Raw genomic sequence first — 19,614 nt, 5'->3', positions numbered from 1 at the left:
CATACTGCTTTGTGTTAGGAACCTGAAGCCTCTTCTGTTCTGATAAAATTACTTGTAACAGTAGATTTTCATGTTTTGTTATTTATATGCCAAATTTTTCATATACTTTATATGTAATCAGATGTCAAAAAGATGAGAAAAAGCAGAAAAACATTGCTGAGTAATTAATCATAGCAAATGTCTCATCTTCTAATGTAAGATGAAGTACAAAGATGTAATTACAGAGACCATCACGGCCGAACTAGAGCGCTCTGTCTTGATGATCAAAAGAGGAGCCCAGAATAATGAGCTAGCACTCAGGAGACCAGACCCACTGTACACCAGACAGCGCAGGCTCCGGGTGCAGTGGGGTCTGAGGAGCCACTCCCCACTCTAGCTGTGTGTAAAATGCAGAGCTAGATCGTCCAGATGCAGGAGTGACAGGTGGTGAGCAGTACATGCTCCAGTCAGGCTCCTACTTGCCTTGGCTGCACTCTTACAGCATGAAAGTCAGAACAGCTGACGTACAAAATGGATTTTAGGGTACATTCCAATATAATTTCTAATTAAATTTTTTCTATTTTGTTATTCTACACAGAATCTCGTCCCAGTCTAAGTGACTGGAAGTTAAAAATAAATGAGTTCTTTGGGCTAACAAAATAAGAGTTAAGAAATGGTTTCTTGATTGAATATGTGCATTTAGGATATCATAAGGCGTCTGTTTAACATGTGCTATTTACATATTGACAAATAGGTCAACCGTTCCCATTGCAAATCTTGGTTATACCTATTGATTTTTCTTCATGATTAAATAGCACATTTCATTAGTAACCCTGTTAAAAGATGTCTCTATAATCTGACTTGTGAATTTATTCCTTTTAGTGCTGATGAGCTCCTTCTAACAGAGATGGTGTTCAATGGGCTTTTCAATGACCTTTCTGCAGAACAGGCAACCGCTCTACTAAGCTGCTTTGTTTTTCAAGAGAATGTGAGTTAATATCATGTGCTTCACTTATTAACTCATCACAGTTTTGATTAAGTACTATGATGGATATTCATTAGTAAAATTGTTTCATGCTTATTTGCCACATGGTTAAGGGAAGAATAACTATAATAAAAATTTTGATATGCTAAATGGAACGTGCTTAACACACTAACTTATATTTGAAACTGTTTCTAAAGCTACTCATTTTTTCTGTAACATGAAAAGAATTTTGAATATTACATGAATCTCTCAAACATGAAGATACATATATCCACAAAATACAGCCTGCAGCGCATACATCTATACACTGGAGATAGAAGAGAAACTTGCTCTCGTGGCTTATATTATGTGGGTGAATGAAGAAGTTGAAGAACTGGTAGAAATACCTGATGCCTCAGGTTCTTGCTGTAATGAGTAGGAAGAGAAAAAGCCTCCCCAGCTGCTGGTGGGAGGCCTTTAAGCCCAGCACTCAGGAGGCACAGGCAGGTGGATCTCTGAGTTCGAGGCCAGCCTGGTCTGCAGAGCAAGTCCAGGACAGCCAAGGCTACACAAAGAAACCCTGTCTCAGAAAACCAAAAAAGAAAGCAAAAAAAAAAAAAAAAAAAAAAAAAAGCCTCCCCAGTGTCAAGTTTGAATTGATACCTAAAGGAAAGCGAAGGACAAATGCACACGTTCAGAAGCCACAGCTTCTGCTCTGACCAGGCCCAGGCCTCCACCTGTGGTGCCCAGTAACGTGCTCAGGAGTCGATGCTCTGTTAGTAGCCTTCCTCACCGTTTATTTTACATATTTTCTCTGTTGACCAGTAATGTTGATAAGCTTTTTTGGTTTCACAGACATTATATGGAACCTGGTTCATGATTTCTTATATGTGTTCACACACACACATCCACCAAATCGAAACTAAGTCCTGTATACTAATGCAGATGCTAATTGCAAGTAATCTATAGTTGCCTCTTAAAATATTAACCTATCAGGCCAACCTAGTAGTGCAGGTGCCCGAATTCCTAGCATTTGTAGGAAATGGGAGGTGCAACCGAAGACTCTCAGGCAACTTGCAGGACAGCTAACACATTGACAGAGACCCTGCAGCTAACAAGGCAGGACCTCAAGGACCTACGGACACGTGAAGGGCGTCTTCTGCCTGGGTACCTGTTCCCACCACACACACAGTTATTTTAAGTCCCAACAGCCCTGCACCAGCCCTTACCTTGACGTGAGTCTCTTTATCGTGACGCATTCTCTCTCTTTAACAGGGAAAGAACACCGCACAGACTTCAAGTAGCTTGTCTAATTCTATTTAGCTGGTTATAATAATAGACTTAAATTGATATCAAAATTAGAAATTAGCAAATTTTACTACTAAGAAATACCATATTAAAAATATTGAAAGTCAGCTGGGCATGGTGGCATGTGCTTTTGATTCCAGCATTCAAGAAGCAGAGGCAGGTAGATTTCTGAGTTCAAGGCCAGTCTGAGCTGTGTAGCAAAAACAAAAAAACATATTAAGTCCATGGGGGCTGGAGAGATGACTCAGAGGTTAAGAGCACTGACTGTTCTTCCAAAGGTCCTGAGTTCAATTCCCAGCAACCACATGGTGGCTCATAACCATCTACAGTGAGATCTGGTGCCCTCTTATGGCCTGTTGGCTCACATGCAAGCTGAATACTGTATAAATAATAAATAAATAAATCTTTTTTTAAAAAGTATTATGTCCAATTAAACTTTGAACCAGCACATATTTGATTAAACAACTGGAAATGTAAGATTAGGTCTAGTGTTTTAAATCTTCACCTTACATTTTAACTTTCTACAAACTGTCATAGAAGCCAAAGTGTTTCCTATTTAAACTGTGATTAAATTATTGATGACAGTTACACTATGTACAATATTTGCTTTCCTCTTTGGTTCCATTTTCAGTCACAGAAATTGCCTGGTTAGCAGTTTCTGTACTCTACAAAGTTAGCAGTCCAGTGTTTTCCTCTGAAATGATAGTGATGAGAGTTAGTGATTTTGTGTCTGAAAACCAGAAGTTGACCAGAAATTCCAAATGCTAAAGATTGAAATCTTATAATTTGGTGTGAATGAATATGAAAAGTTAAGTTTGGTTTCATTTCAGCAAGCAAATAGTACTTTAAGCTTGAATTTTCATATTTCATTTTCTTTTTCTTTATCATAGTCTAGTGAGATGCCCAAATTAACAGAGCAGTTAGCTGGACCACTCCGACAAATGCAGGTAAGCTGTCATTATGGAAGATTGCCACGCTCACAGGCTAATCATGGTACTGTGTCATGACACAGTAAAATGCGTTTGGTGTCAGCTGTGTCATTTGATTATACTTTATTAGTCCTTTTGATACTCAGTTTAGTAACTTAAGTGTCTACCTTCATTATTGTAACAAAGTATATAGGCTTTTCAAGTGTAGATTTAAAACTAAGGCAGATAGGTAAACTGATTGGCTGGCAGTCTGTACTTCCTTCCTTCTGATTTAGCCATGGTAATCTTTTTTTATCTTTTAGATTGTATTTACTTTTATGTGTGCAGCTCTTTCGCCTGCATATATGTCTACACCACATCTGTTCAGTGTTCATGGAGTCTCCTGGGCTTGCAACTCCAGGTGGTTTTTAGCTGCTGTGCATGTACTGGGTGTTGCGCCCAGCTCCTCTAGAAGAGCAAGCATCTCTCCAGCCACCATCTTCCTCAGTATTAAAAATAACAGTTCTAAAATATTTAGTAGCTCTCTTTTTTAAAAAGACATTTTAAATATTTTGTTTTCTAGTTTTATATATGGGGATGTGGCTGTGAGTGCAAGTATCCACAGAGGCCAGAAGAGGGCGTTGGATTCCCTGAGCTGCAGTGGGTTCTGGGAACCCAACTCAGATCCCCTGGAAGAGCAGTAAGGTCTTAACTGCTGTACCATCTTTAGATCTTTGTTTCCCTTTTAAACACTATGACTTGCCGTTTTGTTCAAGAAACAATAGAGATTAGCTAGATGCTGCTGCTGGGTAAGTGTCCTGAGTTGTAGGGTTTGTAGTCAGTGTGTAACTGGCAGGAGGTTAGCATTCTCTGTGCTCGCCCCAGCTGTGGCTGACACCCCGGGAAAGCCTGGCTGTGGGATTATCGCCAGCGTGAGTGCTGTGCCTGCTAGAAGCAGGCTACTCACTCACAGAGACAGTACTGACTAAGGAAAAAGTGATATGGCAGATACTCAGTCAAGAATCTTAATCCTGCTCTTTGTTCTTCAAAGGAATGCGCTAAAAGGATTGCAAAAGTTTCAGCAGAAGCAAAACTGGAGATTGACGAAGAAACTTACCTCAGCTCATTCAAGCCTCACCTGATGGATGTGGTGTACACCTGGGCAACGGGGGCCACGTTTGCCCACATCTGCAAAATGACAGATGTCTTCGAAGGTATGGCTGCTGTCATCTCAATTTTGTACACAGTAAAGATTTTACCAATAAAGTAGGGGACAGTATGATTTGACGCTTTAGCTCTTAAACCCTACTATATTTCCCGTCTGCCCACAGAAAATTCCTGCTCCAAGACTGAGAAGGTCTTTACTAACTCCCAGTAGGTAGCAACAGTTGAGTCTGAAAGAAGGAAGCATGCCAGGTTGGTAAGCTTCCTGCAGGAACCTGGGTCAGTGCCAAAGCAGTGAGGTCATAGCACCACCATGAAATTAATGCTCTTTTGCTACATCAGTAACAGGAAGACTTACTACTGTAAGCACTCATGTGTGTGCCATGTGTGCTTCTCTGAGAAGTCACAGCGACGTGTGACAATAGTGGTGCATAGCAGAGAGGCATTTTGTTTGATTTAAAGTATTAGTTAAGAAGCAAACAATAGCCAGGTGTGTCCCGCACTGCTCATTCTAGCACTTGGGGCAGTGAGTTCAAGGGCAGGCTGGCCTCCAGAGCGAGTTGCAGAAAGGGCTACACAGTGAGACCCTGTCTCAAGGGTCAGGGGAAGCAAAGATAGAATTTAATTCAGTTGTTTGTTTTCTGGATTGTTGTCGTCGTCGTGGTCTTGGGGTTTGAAAAAAGTGGTTTCATGAGTGTTGTGTTTGGTGCATAAAGACCTGAGTTTGGATCTCTTCTAAAAATCCAGGCACAGCAGCGTGTGTCAGGCCAGGTGAGCCCAGGTCTGTGAAAGGCCGTGCCTCAGAACAGCTAAGAGGGCACGAGACAGCAGCCTCGGCTTCCCCTACCACACACACAATCTCAGGAAGTCTTAGAGATCTTTCTTTGTTAATTATTTTTCTGGTGGTTTTGTGGATTGTTTTAGGTTAAATGGAAAAGCTTTCACAATAACAAAGGTTAATCTTAAACTGGATATTGTGAGTTTTACACGTGTTTGCTAGGGGTCATAACTCTGAAGCACATTAGAACATTCCTGAATATGTTTGTTTCCCCAAGTCCCTGTTCCCACTGTTCTGCCGCTTTTGAACTGTGAAGGTGGTGAATTGTTTCTAAATTGTAATTTCCTAAAAGTTTGGAATTTGAGAAATGTTCTTTTAGCTTGAAATTAGATCTAATCGCAGTCTTTTGCTTTTCTAGTCTGAATTCTACTACATACATAAGCCTCTGCTTTAAAGTTGGGATAATCAGTATCTATTAGCTCTTAAATATGAGATAACTAAGCAGGAAAGCCCAGCCTGAGCATCTTACTATTACAGGACAGTGGCTCTTTGTGCAACTAGTTCTCTCCTTACCTTTTCCTTAGCTCTGCTCAGGTAGCCACCTCCCCCCCCCCCCCATCTTGTTGCAGTGAGTGCTGTGTGTGGTTGAGAACAGCCTGGGTGGAGCGCTGTGCGCAGCGTTACAGCAAGTTCTCTACATGGACTCCAAACAGCATCTCTGTAAAGAGTCCCAACGCTCTTCTCAGACAGGAAGTGCCAGGTTGTTTCTCTACGTGAACGTGAACAATAGCTGTAGAGTTCTCCAAGTTAACACCCGTGACCACAGCCATGGTTATGGGATGTCTTCTACAAGAAAAAGTTAGACTGAGATCTATTTGAGGAGGTTATAAAACATAAATTATTTACTCTCTCACCTTGAAAAATGGGTAGAATATTTATTTTACCAAACTAGACTTGAATGACTAATATATGAGCTAATGTTTAGGGTTTCAGTGCACTCATCCGGGAACGTGACCTGTTAGGACTTAAGACACTGTTTGTTCTGACTGTGTCTGATTCTTACCTATGCATGGGATGAAGAGAGGAATGCTGTCTGCTCAGCATTGGCATCAGGAAGTCCTTATGAATTGTCTGTTGACGCTGTTTCCTTTTTCTGCCTGTTTAGGACTTTGAGGCAGATGCTGTGCGGTGCATGTTCTCCCAGTGGTGTCCGCAGGACGGTTTTCCCCTTTCCTGAGACAGGGTACTCGCTGTTAGAAGGACTTTTTAAGTACTTTTCCTGATAATAGTAGAATAATATTTTACCTACGTGTGTTGTTTCTGTTTAACTGGTACAGTTAAATGCTCAGTGAAGGACTTGTTAATCAGTGCGTAATACTTAGTTGATGAATACTTCCGAGGCTGTAGTAGCCATTGGGCCCTGTGCCGTTGAGGCTTGCTGTGCTTTTCCCCTTGTGGACCACTGACTGGGCATTCTCCTCATTGATCTCGCAGATCCTTGCCTCTGGATGGTATGACTTCCTCAGCCACCTTTGGGGTCGGGGCAACAATGACAGTTCCAGCTTTTACAAGGCTTCTAGCTTATAAAGCTAAAAAAGTCTAAGATTTTTCCATCACTGAGCCTCAGAGTTAAAAGGGAACCCACCACTGTAAAGGAAATCCAGTAGACATTTCTCCCTTTCAAACTTGGGGGCCTTTGTCAGAATCTTCTCCGTCCTTTAGGGGCAGGGTCTTACCATGTGTCTTTGGCTGGCTTAGAACTCACTGCATAATCCAGGCTGGCCTCAAACTCACAGAGATCCATCTACCACTGTCTCTGCCTCCTGAAGGCTGGGATTAAAGGTGTGCAGCTCTTGATACCTGATCCTAGATGTATTAGTATTGGCCCGACCGGGCAAAGGCACTGACTGCCTTTTTACTTCTCCAGAAGCAGTAGCAGGCGCTGAGAGCGGCCAGTATTTCCTGCCTGGAGAGCATCTCCTGTGACTGTGTTCTGTTACAGATACTAGTAATAGAAATAGCAAACTAGTTTGTTTTTCAGATTTTCCCAAGCCTTGAAACAGTTTACTAGAGGCATATGCCTCACCAACAGGAAGTAAAGTATATGTGGATAACACTTAGCCACATCCTCATTCTCTGGAGGCCTGTTGTGGAGTGAACATTCTCCCAACTTTCCATCTGAGCCCATCAGGTGGTTCCCCTTTTCTGGTCTCAAAGTAAGATCAGGAAGCAACTGAGATTCTTCTTCCCTCTGTCATCATCACCTGTCAGTCTGGTAACTTGCAAAATGCTCTGCTGAAGAAAAGAGCTATATTTTGTTCATTATTTTAAATATGTGCATATTGCCAGTGGTGGGATGTGCTCATATACATGCAGGAGCCAAGGAATTCAGAGGAGGGTGTCAGATCCCCTGCAACTGGAGTTACAGGCAGTGAGGAGCTGCCATGTTGGTGCTGGAAATCAAACTTGGGTCCTGTTTTTTTTTGTTGTTGTTTCGTTTTGTTTTTTCGAGACAGGGTCTCTCTGTGTAGCCTTGGCTGTCCTAGACTCCCTTTGTAGACCAGGCTGGCCTTGAACTCACAGCAATCCACCTGCCTCTGCCTCCACCTCCCAAGTGCTGGGATTAAAGTTGTGCGCCACCACGCCTGGCTCAAACTTAGGTCCTCCAGTCCACAAGCTATGGGCTAGAACCTCAGAATTCCGTCAAGCCGTGCTAGGAGTAGTAGTGAGTTGTCAATACCCCATGCTGCCACCTTGCTTAGTCTTTCCCACAGCTTGTCAGTGTCGTTTGGTGACTACTGTTCAGACTTTAGATGGTGTGGCTAAAATGTGCTCCCGCGCCCATCCACGGCAGGGGCTCTGCTGGGCAGATGCTCGCTCTGGCTTTGCCAGTTCCTTAAGAGGCAATTCCCAACGTTCACTGTTCCGTCCCCTTCTTCACCAGAAACCGGCCTGCATGTGCCTTTCCTTTTCCTCTTCAGTTCACCTCCTCTGTTGTTGTGACGCCAGAGGTCTTTAACCTTTGTCATCTTCCTAAATCATGTCCTTTCTGCTGCTGTTCCAGACATCACCTGCATACATTTCTTCCATTTTTTAAAGATTTGTGTATGATGTAAGTACATACCATGTATGTGTGGTAAACCATGTGTGTGTAGTACCTGAGCAGAAGAGGGCAACACACTCTTAATATTTGTATTTATGGAATATAGAATTTGCTATTCTGATATTTTATGGCTTAAATATGAAATGTATTCTGTGAAACATGAAATATACTCATATTTGGTCCCCAGCTGCCGCTGTTCTTTGGTGAGGTTGTAGGCCCTCTGGGAGCTGGAGACATGGAAGCAGAAAGGATTGAGCTCTCAGTCTGGCCCTCCTCCCTGCCCCACCCCCACCAGATCCCTCTAGATGGGAGCGTGCTTGTGGCAGGTGGACGCCGCCCTGAGTGAATGTATTGTTGGCGTGGGCACATCCATGTCAAGAACTGCAGTGCCTCAGACCCATGGCAGTGGGGGAGGCTCAAAGGGGTGGCAAAGCCTTCCTCTGGTTCAGACGCTGTGATTACGATGGCTGGCCAGTGTGTGAGGAGAAAAACTAGCAAGCCACAGCTTCATCCTCCCAGAACACTTCAACCTGAGGCTGCTCCCCTAGACTGCCCGCCTCCTTGTGCTAACCATAATAAAAACACATGCCAGGGGTCCTCCATCCGAGGGCACAGCCCACTCCAGGTTGTATGAGTTTGTTGTTTCTTCAGTGTCGTCTTCATTTCTATGTTGCCTCGGTCAGCACGTGCTCCGTCTGCATCACCCACTGTGACTTCCCCATGATGGACTGCTGAGCCCTAAGCCTAATACGCCCTCCCACCCTTAGACTAGCCAGGTCTTTACCACAGCAGAGGGCGGAACTAATCCACGGTTAACTTGGTTTTTTGCTTTTGACTTATTGAGGAGCTTTCTCACCAGGAGCCAAATAATCTCACAAAAATTGTGTAGTGGAAGTAGGCTGTAATTGTCTTGTCAGGTGACACAAACCCAGAAGAGGAAGAGATCCTCATTTAATCGACATTTAGTGGGACTTACAGAAGCAGCTCAGCAGTGGGTTTTGTGGAAGGCCCTGTAGTGTCAACTCTAGTACTGTTTGGAGTCAGGGTCTCACTGTGTGGACTAGGCTGGCCACAAATTCATAGAGCCCCTTGATTGCCGGGACTACAGCTTGCCCGGCCACTCCTGCCTTCCCTGTTTTATTCTGCTTTGGCTTGTAGCTCAGTCTTTTATCCCACTGGGATATACTGGAACATACTGTGGGGGGTGGTGAGTAAGAAGGACCTTCATCAGATTTCCATAATAATGAACTGCCCCAGGGTTACCAGGAGTTAGAGTGTGGCCATGTTTCCTAAAGCTTGCACTTGAGAGTAATGGTGTTCCTGATGTAGTCCAGACATTACAGTGATGTCCCCAGAGTTTTTGTTCAATCTGGTCACACTTGGAGAAAGGAGCCCAGGTCTCTTCTTACACAAGCCTAACAAGTAGCACTGTCTACAGCATCAGCTTTGATAGACACTTGTCTTGGAGTTGCAATCCATAGGGAAAGACACTTTTCCCCTCTGTGCTAATACAAACACACTGTTAAAAAAAAAATGAACGAACAAACAAAAAGCATGGAGGAAACAAGCTAACCCTGCTCTCTCCACAGGTAGTGCATGTGGTATCCAGAGCCCTGCATAGGGCGCACCCAGGGTCCTGTGCACTGTCTCCATAGACTTGCTATGTGACAGAAACGCCACTTCTTACAGGCCCAATGAGCCGCGATGCTTGCCAGCCTTCCTTAAGTTCTCTTCTCTGCAGCCAGGGCACTTGGTTTACCCACCTCTAACCAAGTCACTGTGCCCTTAGATTATGAGTTTTACTACTGTAAATCAAAAGTGGAGATTAATTAAAGCTTTTCTGTAACAGTCATGTTCTCCTGCTTTGCGTCTTAGCAGATATTTTACTATTCCTGGTTGCATTCTCAAGTAGCTCATTAACTCCTCCTTTCGTCCAGGCAGTATAATTCGCTGTATGAGGCGCCTGGAAGAACTGCTCAGGCAGATGTGTCAGGCCGCAAAAGCCATCGGCAACACAGAGCTGGAGAACAAGTTCGCTGAAGGTCAGTATCTAGTGTGTAAGTCTTTAATGGTAATGTGGGCACATCTTGAGGCTTGGACCTTTGGCACAACCTAGAAGGACATTTTGAGGCATCTTTGGCTGGACTATATTGGAGGGTCATCTAGTAGTAGATATATAAATGGAGTTTTTGTATGGGACACTTTGAGGATTTTGTTTTATACACAGTTTGCCACATATTCACGTTTATTGAATACTTCATGTATGCCCAGCGCTGTTTTAAGAACTGTAAGAGTGAACAGTACAGTGAGTGGCACTTACCTTGTAATGTCAGCGGTCACGAGGACTGCAAGAATAAAACAGAAGACAACAGCCTGAGACCTCCATGGAGGGCCGTATTTGTGTGTGCTCAAAATGTGTGAGCAACAGCAGGAGGCCGGAGTGGTTGGAGCTGAGTGAGCTTAAAAGTAGGCATTGGAGGGGAATGAAATGGCCAGGTTTGTAGAGTAGCAAGGAGGATGCAGGCGCACCAGGTAAGGAAGGATGCCTAAACCGCAAACTGGGGGTGGGAAGCAGGCTACTTACAGACAGGACAGACGGCAAGTGAGTCCATGCTAGTGAGCGCTGACTTGGCACTGTACCACCTCACATTCCACAGTGGTTTGACTGCCTGATAGACGCGGTGTGAGCTACTTGTCTTGCTTTAATATGAAAGTTTCCCTTACCTTCTAATATAAAGGTCACTGCTTGGTCTGGGTCAGCTGCTGGGGACAGCTTAGGCCCTTTCTAGAGTCACTGCTAATAGCTTTAGCCACTCACCCACAGCACCACAGTGCAGCTGGAGTCAGAGCAAGGACTGGGCCCTGGGCTCTGAACTCTCTTAAGCTAACAAGTGGTTTGTACTCTAGGCTGTTCTTTTAGCAGTTTAGTCAGGATGGAGCTATAAAACCATAGTATGAGGAAGTTAAAATGCTTTTATGTTATTTTCTTTTCCACTAGGAATCACCAAAATCAAGAGGGATATTGTGTTTGCTGCCAGCCTCTACTTATAGAGAGCAGGGTTATCACCACCTGTCTTTGACTGCAGCTGACTACAAAGGCTTACAAGTGTTCAAGCGGTTCTCCCAACTCAAAAGAGTTGTTCTCAAGCATTTTATTATATTTAAGTCAAATATTCTGAGAAGGCGTGTAACATACACATTTGTACATAGCATCTTTTAATTAAAGACAGTATTTTAGTGGAAAGCTTGAATTTCTTTAATTAAACTGTGAGATACTCATTGTCTTACATTTAATGTAACTATTTACACAGATAAAGTGGGTATCCAAGAGGTATGGCAGCCATCCTGTAATGAATGGCCTGTACACCAGGAAGTAATTAATACGCGTCCTGCCTCCAGCAGTTTCCTTTAAAGCTGGCTGTTTCCCCTGCACTCTTCAAGGCTGGTTGATTGTTCGGTTAGCTATGTGCGGCGGTGGTGTTTTCAGTCCAGTCGAGTCATCCTCTGATCTTTCTATGTAAGAATGTGTGCTCTTGAAGAAATCTGATACATACACAACCTGTACAGAACAGGGCAGAATATTTAATCTATAATTTACATACATTTAAAAGCTATACATAAGATTTCAGGAAGCAGTTAGGAACATACAAAAATAATTGGCTGGGCTGGCTGTAGTGGTCCTTTCATGCCAGCACTGGAGGGAGCAGGTGGGTCTCTGGAGCCCCAGGCCAACCAGAGCTACACAGTGAGCCACTATCTCAAAAACACAAAAGCCGGGTAAAAGAAAATTCTTTTGAAGAAAATTCTTCAAAATGTAGTTACTTTTTGGTAAACAGCTTCATTCAACCAACACTTAAAGATCACTTACTAAGTGAATTAGTTTTCAATTCATGCAAAAACAAAAAAACCCAGAACCTTCTTTACTATAACCATAGGCTTTAACAATAAAAACACTACAAATCTTACAACATTGACAAAGAATTACTGAGCTTTTACCTGTTTTCCCTGTCTTTTTATTAACACTGGAAGTCTTACGTAGAGTGACTGAACCACACTTTCTAACTTGTCAGGTTTCTCTCTGGGGATTATTCAAATGTTTGGCAGCATTCAGGCTGCCATTCCAGATACTTACAACTAATATTGCAACCACAGCTCCTTGAATGAGTCCAACCAGCACGTCACTCCAGTGGTGTTTGTAATCAGAAATTCGAGAAAGGCCCACATATATGGAAAAAGCAACAAGCCCAAACTGCAGCGTGGGGCGTAGGAGTCTTGCCCAGTCTGCTTTCATCCTGGCTTGAAGATAAAGCTAGGAGAAAGAAGAGGGAGAGAATAGTTCATTTAACAAGCCAGCTGAAAACTTGATCATCGTCACACCTCTCAAGTATTGGCAGGTAGATTATCAAAATATTTACATGTGAAATGGAACTTTTGGTCGGCACTGTCTAAATGTTACCATGTTAAAGCCACCACCACCACCACCCCACACACAGTACGATTGCCCCAGGAACTTGTATTTAGAGGCATTTATTACCTATTTACCCATGCCATGCCCTTGAAGGGTAAAGCAGGGTTTCACTGTGACTCTAGACAGGATTTCCAGGTAGTTCTTCCCTGTAGTCTGAGTTAAAATTCTGGTAGTGTGTAGTGTTGTCATTTGTTCCTAGCCCAGGAATAAAATGCTAAAATTCAGACAAAGGTCTGCCCTTGCCTCGCCAGACTTCCATTCCTACCCAGCACATCTAAGGACTGCTGCCTTAGCTCTGCTACCCTCAACAGCAGCAACCAAGACTAAAGGATCTGCATTAATGAACACAGTGGTCTTCCCATTAGTGATGTGAGTTATAGCATCGTCAGGATCCAGCAAGGAGATCCGCTCTTCATAACCCTGTTGCCCTTTTCTATATTTGAAGACCCCCTTTTCCCGTAACACTTTGATACAGAAGGAAATCTTCAGTGGATCTGTTCTCATGTTTAAAAGCACACACCGTGCTGCTGTGATTTAGTGATACGTGGCACTAAAGTCTCCCTGTAGTCCTGACACTCGGGGGGGGGGGGGGGGGATACAGTTTCAGACCATCTAGGATCCAAGACCCCAGATCCACACCCCAACCTAAAGATAAAAATAGACAATTTTCAACATTAAGGTCTGCAGGCTACGAGGGGGCAGCTCAGGGTGCTGGTACTTCACCAGCTTATGGGGTTAGTAGTCAACTAAGTGCCAGCACATGCTGGAACATTCCTCTAAGTAGCCAGTTTTCTTCTCATTCTTCTGCCTACATAGGTATTTTCCCCATTGGCAAAACATTGCCTGAACCAGAAATCACTTGAGTGGGCTGGGAAGAGAGGCATCTCTTGTGTCTCTCGGTGACTTTTAACACTAACAGCAGTGATTATATAAAAGGAACAGCACAGCCTGGCACTGTGCCATCCCTGTCCTCGTCGGAACACTAGGACTCAGATGAGTTGTGAATTTCCAGGAGATGGTTCAGAATGAAGACAAAACACACACCATTTCACCACACTGGACAATCCTCTTCCCTGGATTTTCTTCTCCATTCACACCACAGCAGGCTGCGATAACAAATGCCAGCCGAGCTCAAAGCCTCACGAGCAAACTGCGAGCAAACTGCCGTGAGACATTTCCTTCTTTCCATCTGGCTCAGCGGCTCTCAGCCCTCCTAGTGCTGAGACCCTTTACTACTGTTCCCCATGTTGTGGTGACCCCTGCAGGTAAGGTATCACCAATGAGTAAACCCAGCCATATTATAGAAACCAAGTGGGAAAGAATAGGCCATCGTGGGGCTGGAGAGATGGCTCAGAGGTTAAGAGTGAGTACTGACTGCTCTTACAGAGGTCATGAGTTCAATTCCCACCAACCACATGGTGGCTCACAATCATTTGGAATGAGATTTGGCGCCCTCTTCTGGCATGAAGGTGTATATGCAGGCAGAGTACTGTATATGTTATAATAATAAATAAATAAGATCTTTTAAAAAAAGAATTGGCCTTCGCAGTCAGGATCCCCTAGACATGCCTGGAGCCTGGGGGTCGGGTTTGTGTCTAAGGCAGCAGGTCTCTGCTGACCAAGCCACTCCAGTGGTGGCAGTCTAGAAAATGCTGGTGAGCCTTCTGCTCACTGCAAGGCCAGGTGTTCATCAGGCGGGAGCAAAGCAGACAAGCTCCTCTAGGCTTCTGACCCAGGGTGGCAGATGTATCCAGGCAGCTGCTTACCCTCAACAACTTGACTAGCCAGTGGCTACACCTGGAGAAAATGGTACTCCTGTTGGCCAATCCATCGGCAAGAGTAGGAGATGGGGCCTTGATCATGCTAGGTCATGGAGGCAGAGGCTCCCATATCACGCGCATCGTGTAAGACTACAGCAAAAGTCAGTAGTGTGCAGCCAGGAGGCGGGTCCTAGCACACCCTGACCCTACAACCGTGAGTTCTCTGCCTGTGGTAATAGATTCTAGCACCCCACGCACCTGTCTGAAGTTAGGGTATAGACAGTTTGGAGCTACAATTCCTGAAATTGTATTTAATTTCCATTAAACAACATGCTCTCTCACCTGGGAGTGGACTGTTGTGCCCAATGGCTGACCTTGTTAATTCTGTCACTGTCTCACAAGTTCCCCCACTTCCCACTTTAAACTGCAGTCAAGGGTCCGCTATTTGGGGGCTATGATGAATAGCAGTGTGCTTGGCTGATGCGTGTATCAACAGTGGGGGCTGGGTGAGTCCTTAATACCATAAAAGAAAGAGAGCTATTTTTTTTAAAGTCTAAGTATTTGACATTTTCTGAAAATGTCATACTCAACACGAATACCCAACAAGCTTAATAGATTGTTTCACCTACATCTGAGAATGAATTTGGAGTGTAAGACTGGCATTTGTTCAGGCTTCTCTGGGCATCTCTTCCATTCATGGGGACCCTAACTCACATCTGTCTTTGAGCCATGGATTTGTCACCTGCTCAGTGCTCAGAGACCATCACAGATCTCAAGCAAAGAGCCGGGGAGGGCTAGTGGGCAGGTTGAGTAGGTAGGCACCTAGGAGGGCAAGGGTTAGTCACACTTGTGTGCCAGGGAGGAAAGGAGGTGTGGCAGATTTTGTTAAAGGCCGTGGTGTACACCTCAACAGGATGGATCCATGAAACACCTGACACATTTCTCACTGTCCGCTCCCATAGGAACTCTTGACAGTCACATGAATTTGCAATCTTCAGCAGACAACCAAATTCAAGAAGAGCCAAAAGCAAGTGCTTAGCAGCTGTGCCCTGAGCTCCCTCCAGTACTGGCACTAAGCTCAGGTCTGGGCTGCGTGCCAGGGCATAACTGTAGTCAGAAGACAGGCTCTGGGACATATTTTAAGCTAAAAGTTCCTTTCCAAGTGTCGGCAGTCTTCAGACTTTAAATAACTGTATCTCTATGACTGTTCCTGAGGGGGATTACCTCCCCCTGTATATGCTCATAGGGTATCAAGTCTCTTCTTGGTAACCTGCTGTCCTTCCTCTGAGTGCCACCAGGTCTCCCCCTCCAGGGGACATGGTCAAAGGTGAGGCACCAGAGTATGTGAGAAAGTAATATCCCACTCTCCACTCCACTGTGGAGAGTGTTCTGTCCATTGGCTAGATCTGGGTAGGGGTTTAAGGTTTACTCAGGAACAGTCATAGGGGAGGGGAATAAGGGGAAAATGGGAGGGAGGGAAGAATGGGAGGATACAAGGGATGGGATAACCATTGAGATGTAACAAGAATAAATTAATAAAGGAGAAAAAAATACTAAAATTAAAAAATAAATAAAATAAATAAATAACTGTATCTCCACCCAAACCTGGACTGACCTATAATGCTAAGATGCCCAGAGGAGCAAGATGATCACCGCCCAGCCAGCTCTCCTCCGCGTTGTCTATGGGCTACACTGATCGCTTTTGAAGTGTTCGGCCAGACCCAGGTGGATCTGTGAAGTTGTCACTACGTGACCGTCAGTGTCTCCTGCAGATGGACCTAGGGTTCTGTTTTGGTTACTATCAATGATGTGCATTTTACACCTCTAACTCTTTCTTGAATGCAGAAAAAAAAATGTGGAGTGACTGTTAGCTCGCAGGGGCAGAGGCCTTGGGAGGAACTGCTAAGGTCTGTGAGCTTGGCAGATCCCCTGACAGTCAAGGGCACTTAAGGCGTCTATGATTACCTGCAACCCTGGAAGTCACATAGGTGAAGTTACTCTAGAGATGGCCTCAGTGGAGGAGCAACTTTAGAATCTGTTCAGAAGCATAACGCTGGTGGCTGGGTCAGTGTGAACCATTTAGACACAAACTGACAGGAGGCGAGAGAAGGCGCCTCAGTTAATAAGTGTGTGCCTGTAAGTACAAGCACCTGAGGGCCAGCCACCAGCGCCCATGTAGAGAGCTGGGTGTGGTGCACGTGCCTGTAAGGGTAGCACTGGGGAAGCAGACGGAGTCTCTGTAGCTGCCGGGAGAACCCTGACTCAAACGGTCAGAGACGGCTCACCGGTTAGGAGCACTTACTGTTCTACCAGAGGACCAGGCTTTGATTCCCAGCACCTATACGGTGGCTCAAAATTGTAACTCTAGTCTCGGGAGTCTCAACAGCCCATCAAGGCCTCCAAGGACACTAGGCATGTGTGTGGTACATAGACATACATGCAGGCAAAACACCCTTACACAGAGTGAAACAAGTGCAACACAATAGAGAAAGACACCCAACATAGACTTCTGGCCTCAATATGGTATATGCATACATGTATCCACATTCTTAAACTCACATGTATGCACTTAACATGTAAGCATATACACAAAGAGAGGAAAACTCTATATACGTTTGTTATAAACCAAGGCATTTCCTGAGAAAAGAAATCACATGATCTTTCACTGCCTTGACACAGTAAAGACGTTTACTTGATTGGCAGGGAGGCCCCGCGTTGACTTCAGCCCTGCAGTGTCTCCTGGCTTTCCTAGTTATACACAACACAACCTCCCTCTCCCACATACCCGAGGCCGTGACTCATCTTGCTTCTCTGAGCATCTTGGCACAGAAATTCTAGCTGATCTGTGAAGGCAAAGGTCTCCCTCCAAATGCTGGGAACACATCATAGTGACATGTATAATTTTATAACTATATAAGTACAAAAAATGCTCTAAGATATAAAACTGAACTCTAAAAGCTTCTAGAATGTGTACTAACTCCTTGTCTCTGTACTCATCTCTGGCTTAGTGAGCAGTGTGGGTGTCCATCTTTTCTAACTCCTCCATGCCAACGTGGAACATGGCCAGGGTGCTGACCCCCAGGCTATGCTCACAGCTGGACACAGACAGTGCGAAGTCTCTGGGAAAAGATGATGTCCCTGCTCCAACAGCAGCCACAGCTGTATGCACTCCCCTTCATCGGGTTCCTCCTCACAAGGCAGTGTAGAAGGAAAGCCATCAAGTGGCTGGACCCCCACCTAGTGGCCTGCTCAAAGGGTACAGGAGTGTTGTGCCCCAAAAGTGTCAGTGTGGGCACACAGGGCACACATCAGCTCCTGAGCAGGAGCCAGATTCCTGCCTACTTACTGCTGCTCTACGCAACAGAGGGAAGGAAACCGCCTGTGCCCAGCAGCCAGCCCTGCAGCAGCTGCCCCGCCGCCTGCAGCCGTGAGTACTTACTGCTGTAAAGAGCATGCAGTACATAGAAAACGAAGAGTGGCCTGAGTAGAAGGACAACCTAGGAGAAAGGAAAGAACGTTCATTTTCTCTCCTAGAAACTGGGGCCTTCCCCTCCGTCCCTCCCCCTCCTCTCCCTCCCCTCCCTCTCTCTCCCTCCCTCCCTCTCTCTCCCTTACTCAAACCAGGACTCTGTGCATGCTTGGCCAGAGTCCTACCCCTGAGCCACACCCCAGTCCTAGACTGTTCTTGATTTTGAAATCTCCTTGCTCTAGAGATCAAAAGTGGACAGAGATGGAAAAGGAGATAATTGTTGGTGACACAAATTACAGAAACCCTCAATAAATGGAGCAGCACCGTCTTCATGCGTTAGGAGGCTCAGTGATAAGATTACATGCCACGGGGGCTGGAGAGATGGCTCGGTGGTTAAGAGCACTCGTTGCTTTGTCAGAGGACCTAGGTTTGATTCCAAGCACCCACATGGAGGCTCACAAGTGCTGTAAGTCCAGTTCCAAGTGATCTGACATCCTCCCTCAGCCCCTGCAGGCACCAGGCATGAGCATGGTGCATATACATACATGCAGACAAAACATACACAGGAAAAAAAAAAGATTACAAGCCACCATAAATGACTGAACTGAAGCAATCTCAATGAAAATTCTAACAAATAAGACTCAACCTAGACAAGACAAAAAAAGCGTTAACATGAAGAACCAAGAGACCTCATTTTAAGACATACTCTAAAGTTGCAAGGTAATTCTGACAGAAGGAAGGACACACAGGTTAATAAAACAGACTGAGCAGCCATCATCAGGCTCACATTTATAAAGTTTTTTTTTAAGTCCTAGTAAAGTTTAAAATAAAAAAGATGAGTTTGTCAATAATGCCGGAAACACTTCATAGTCTATGGGAAAAGCAAGTATTCTTTCCTTACATTATACACATAAACTCAAATGCTGGGCAAACTGTAAGAGCTAATATTAAAAAACAGTTGCACAGGAGGGGATGGATTCATTAGGATCCAAAACCACAAACTATAAAAGCAAACGATAACAATAAACTGGGTTTCCTGGGAAGACGGCTCAGATAGCGCAATGCTTGCCGCTCAGCTTGCGGCTGAGTCCTACACTCCCAGCCCGGAGGCTGAGAGCAGAGGACGGCTGGGGCTCACCGGCCACCACGGAATCAGCTCCGTGCACTCCAGAGAGACACTGCCTCAAAAGGTACAGTGGAGAGTAACTGAAGCATATGCCCGATGCTGACATCACATAAAGGCTCTTAAAAGCTTGTATTTCTATACCTCAAGGAATATCAGTAAGAGATATTCCTTGCAGTAGCTTTGGAGAAAATATTTCAAAGATTGTTTCAAAGGGGGCATCTATTAGCATAAGTAACTCCGACAACTTAGAACAGAATAAGAGTTCAGAATAAGAGTTGAGCAGTGGAGAGATGGCTCAAAGGTTAAGCGCACTGACTGCTCTTCCTGAGGTCCTGAGTTCAATTCCCAGCAACCACATGGTGGCTCACAACTATCTATAATGCGATCTGATGCCCTCTTCTGGCCTGCAGGTATACATGAAGACAGCACTGTATACATAATAATAAATAAATAAATCTTTAAAAAAAAAAAAAAAGAGTTGAGCAGAGATGTCCAGATGACAAGACCGAAAGGACAACGGCCACCCAGCAACACTTTTTACAGATAAAATACAGATGGAGACCACTGACATGCAGGGGCCCTGCAGG

At 44.7% G+C, this 19,614-nt stretch overlaps 2 protein-coding genes across 3 annotated transcripts in view; one reads left to right on the top strand and one right to left on the bottom strand.

Moving 5' to 3' along the window:
• Positions 1–11,751, top strand: part of MTREX (Mtr4 exosome RNA helicase) — a 70,182-nt gene extending 58,431 nt beyond the window's left edge. The window contains exons 23-27 of the mRNA XM_084801025.1: positions 862–967; positions 3,142–3,198; positions 4,211–4,373; positions 10,142–10,246; positions 11,203–11,751. Of these exons, the coding sequence (XP_084657151.1) occupies positions 862–967; positions 3,142–3,198; positions 4,211–4,373; positions 10,142–10,246; positions 11,203–11,255 (484 nt within the window). The 3' untranslated portion in view covers positions 11,256–11,751. The remainder of the gene's footprint in view (positions 1–861; positions 968–3,141; positions 3,199–4,210; positions 4,374–10,141; positions 10,247–11,202) is intronic.
• Positions 11,342–19,614, bottom strand: part of PLPP1 (phospholipid phosphatase 1) — a 63,286-nt gene continuing 55,013 nt past the window's right edge. For both annotated transcript variants that reach the window (XM_084801036.1, XM_084801037.1), the window contains exons 4-6: positions 17,872–17,929; positions 12,337–12,513; positions 11,342–11,763 (exon numbers count right to left, since the gene is read on the bottom strand). In XM_084801036.1, coding sequence (XP_084657162.1) covers positions 11,641–11,763; positions 12,337–12,513; positions 17,872–17,929 — 358 coding nt within the window. In that variant the 3' untranslated portion in view covers positions 11,342–11,640. The remainder of the gene's footprint in view (positions 11,764–12,336; positions 12,514–17,871; positions 17,930–19,614) is intronic.

The sequence above is a fragment of the Acomys minous genome (assembly GCF_964271855.1).
Source record: "Acomys minous genome assembly, chromosome: 11".
In the NCBI taxonomy this organism is placed as follows: Eukaryota; Metazoa; Chordata; class Mammalia; order Rodentia; family Muridae; genus Acomys; species Acomys minous.
Note: the sequence above shows the minus strand (reverse complement) of the source record. Positions and strands in the feature narration are given on the sequence as shown.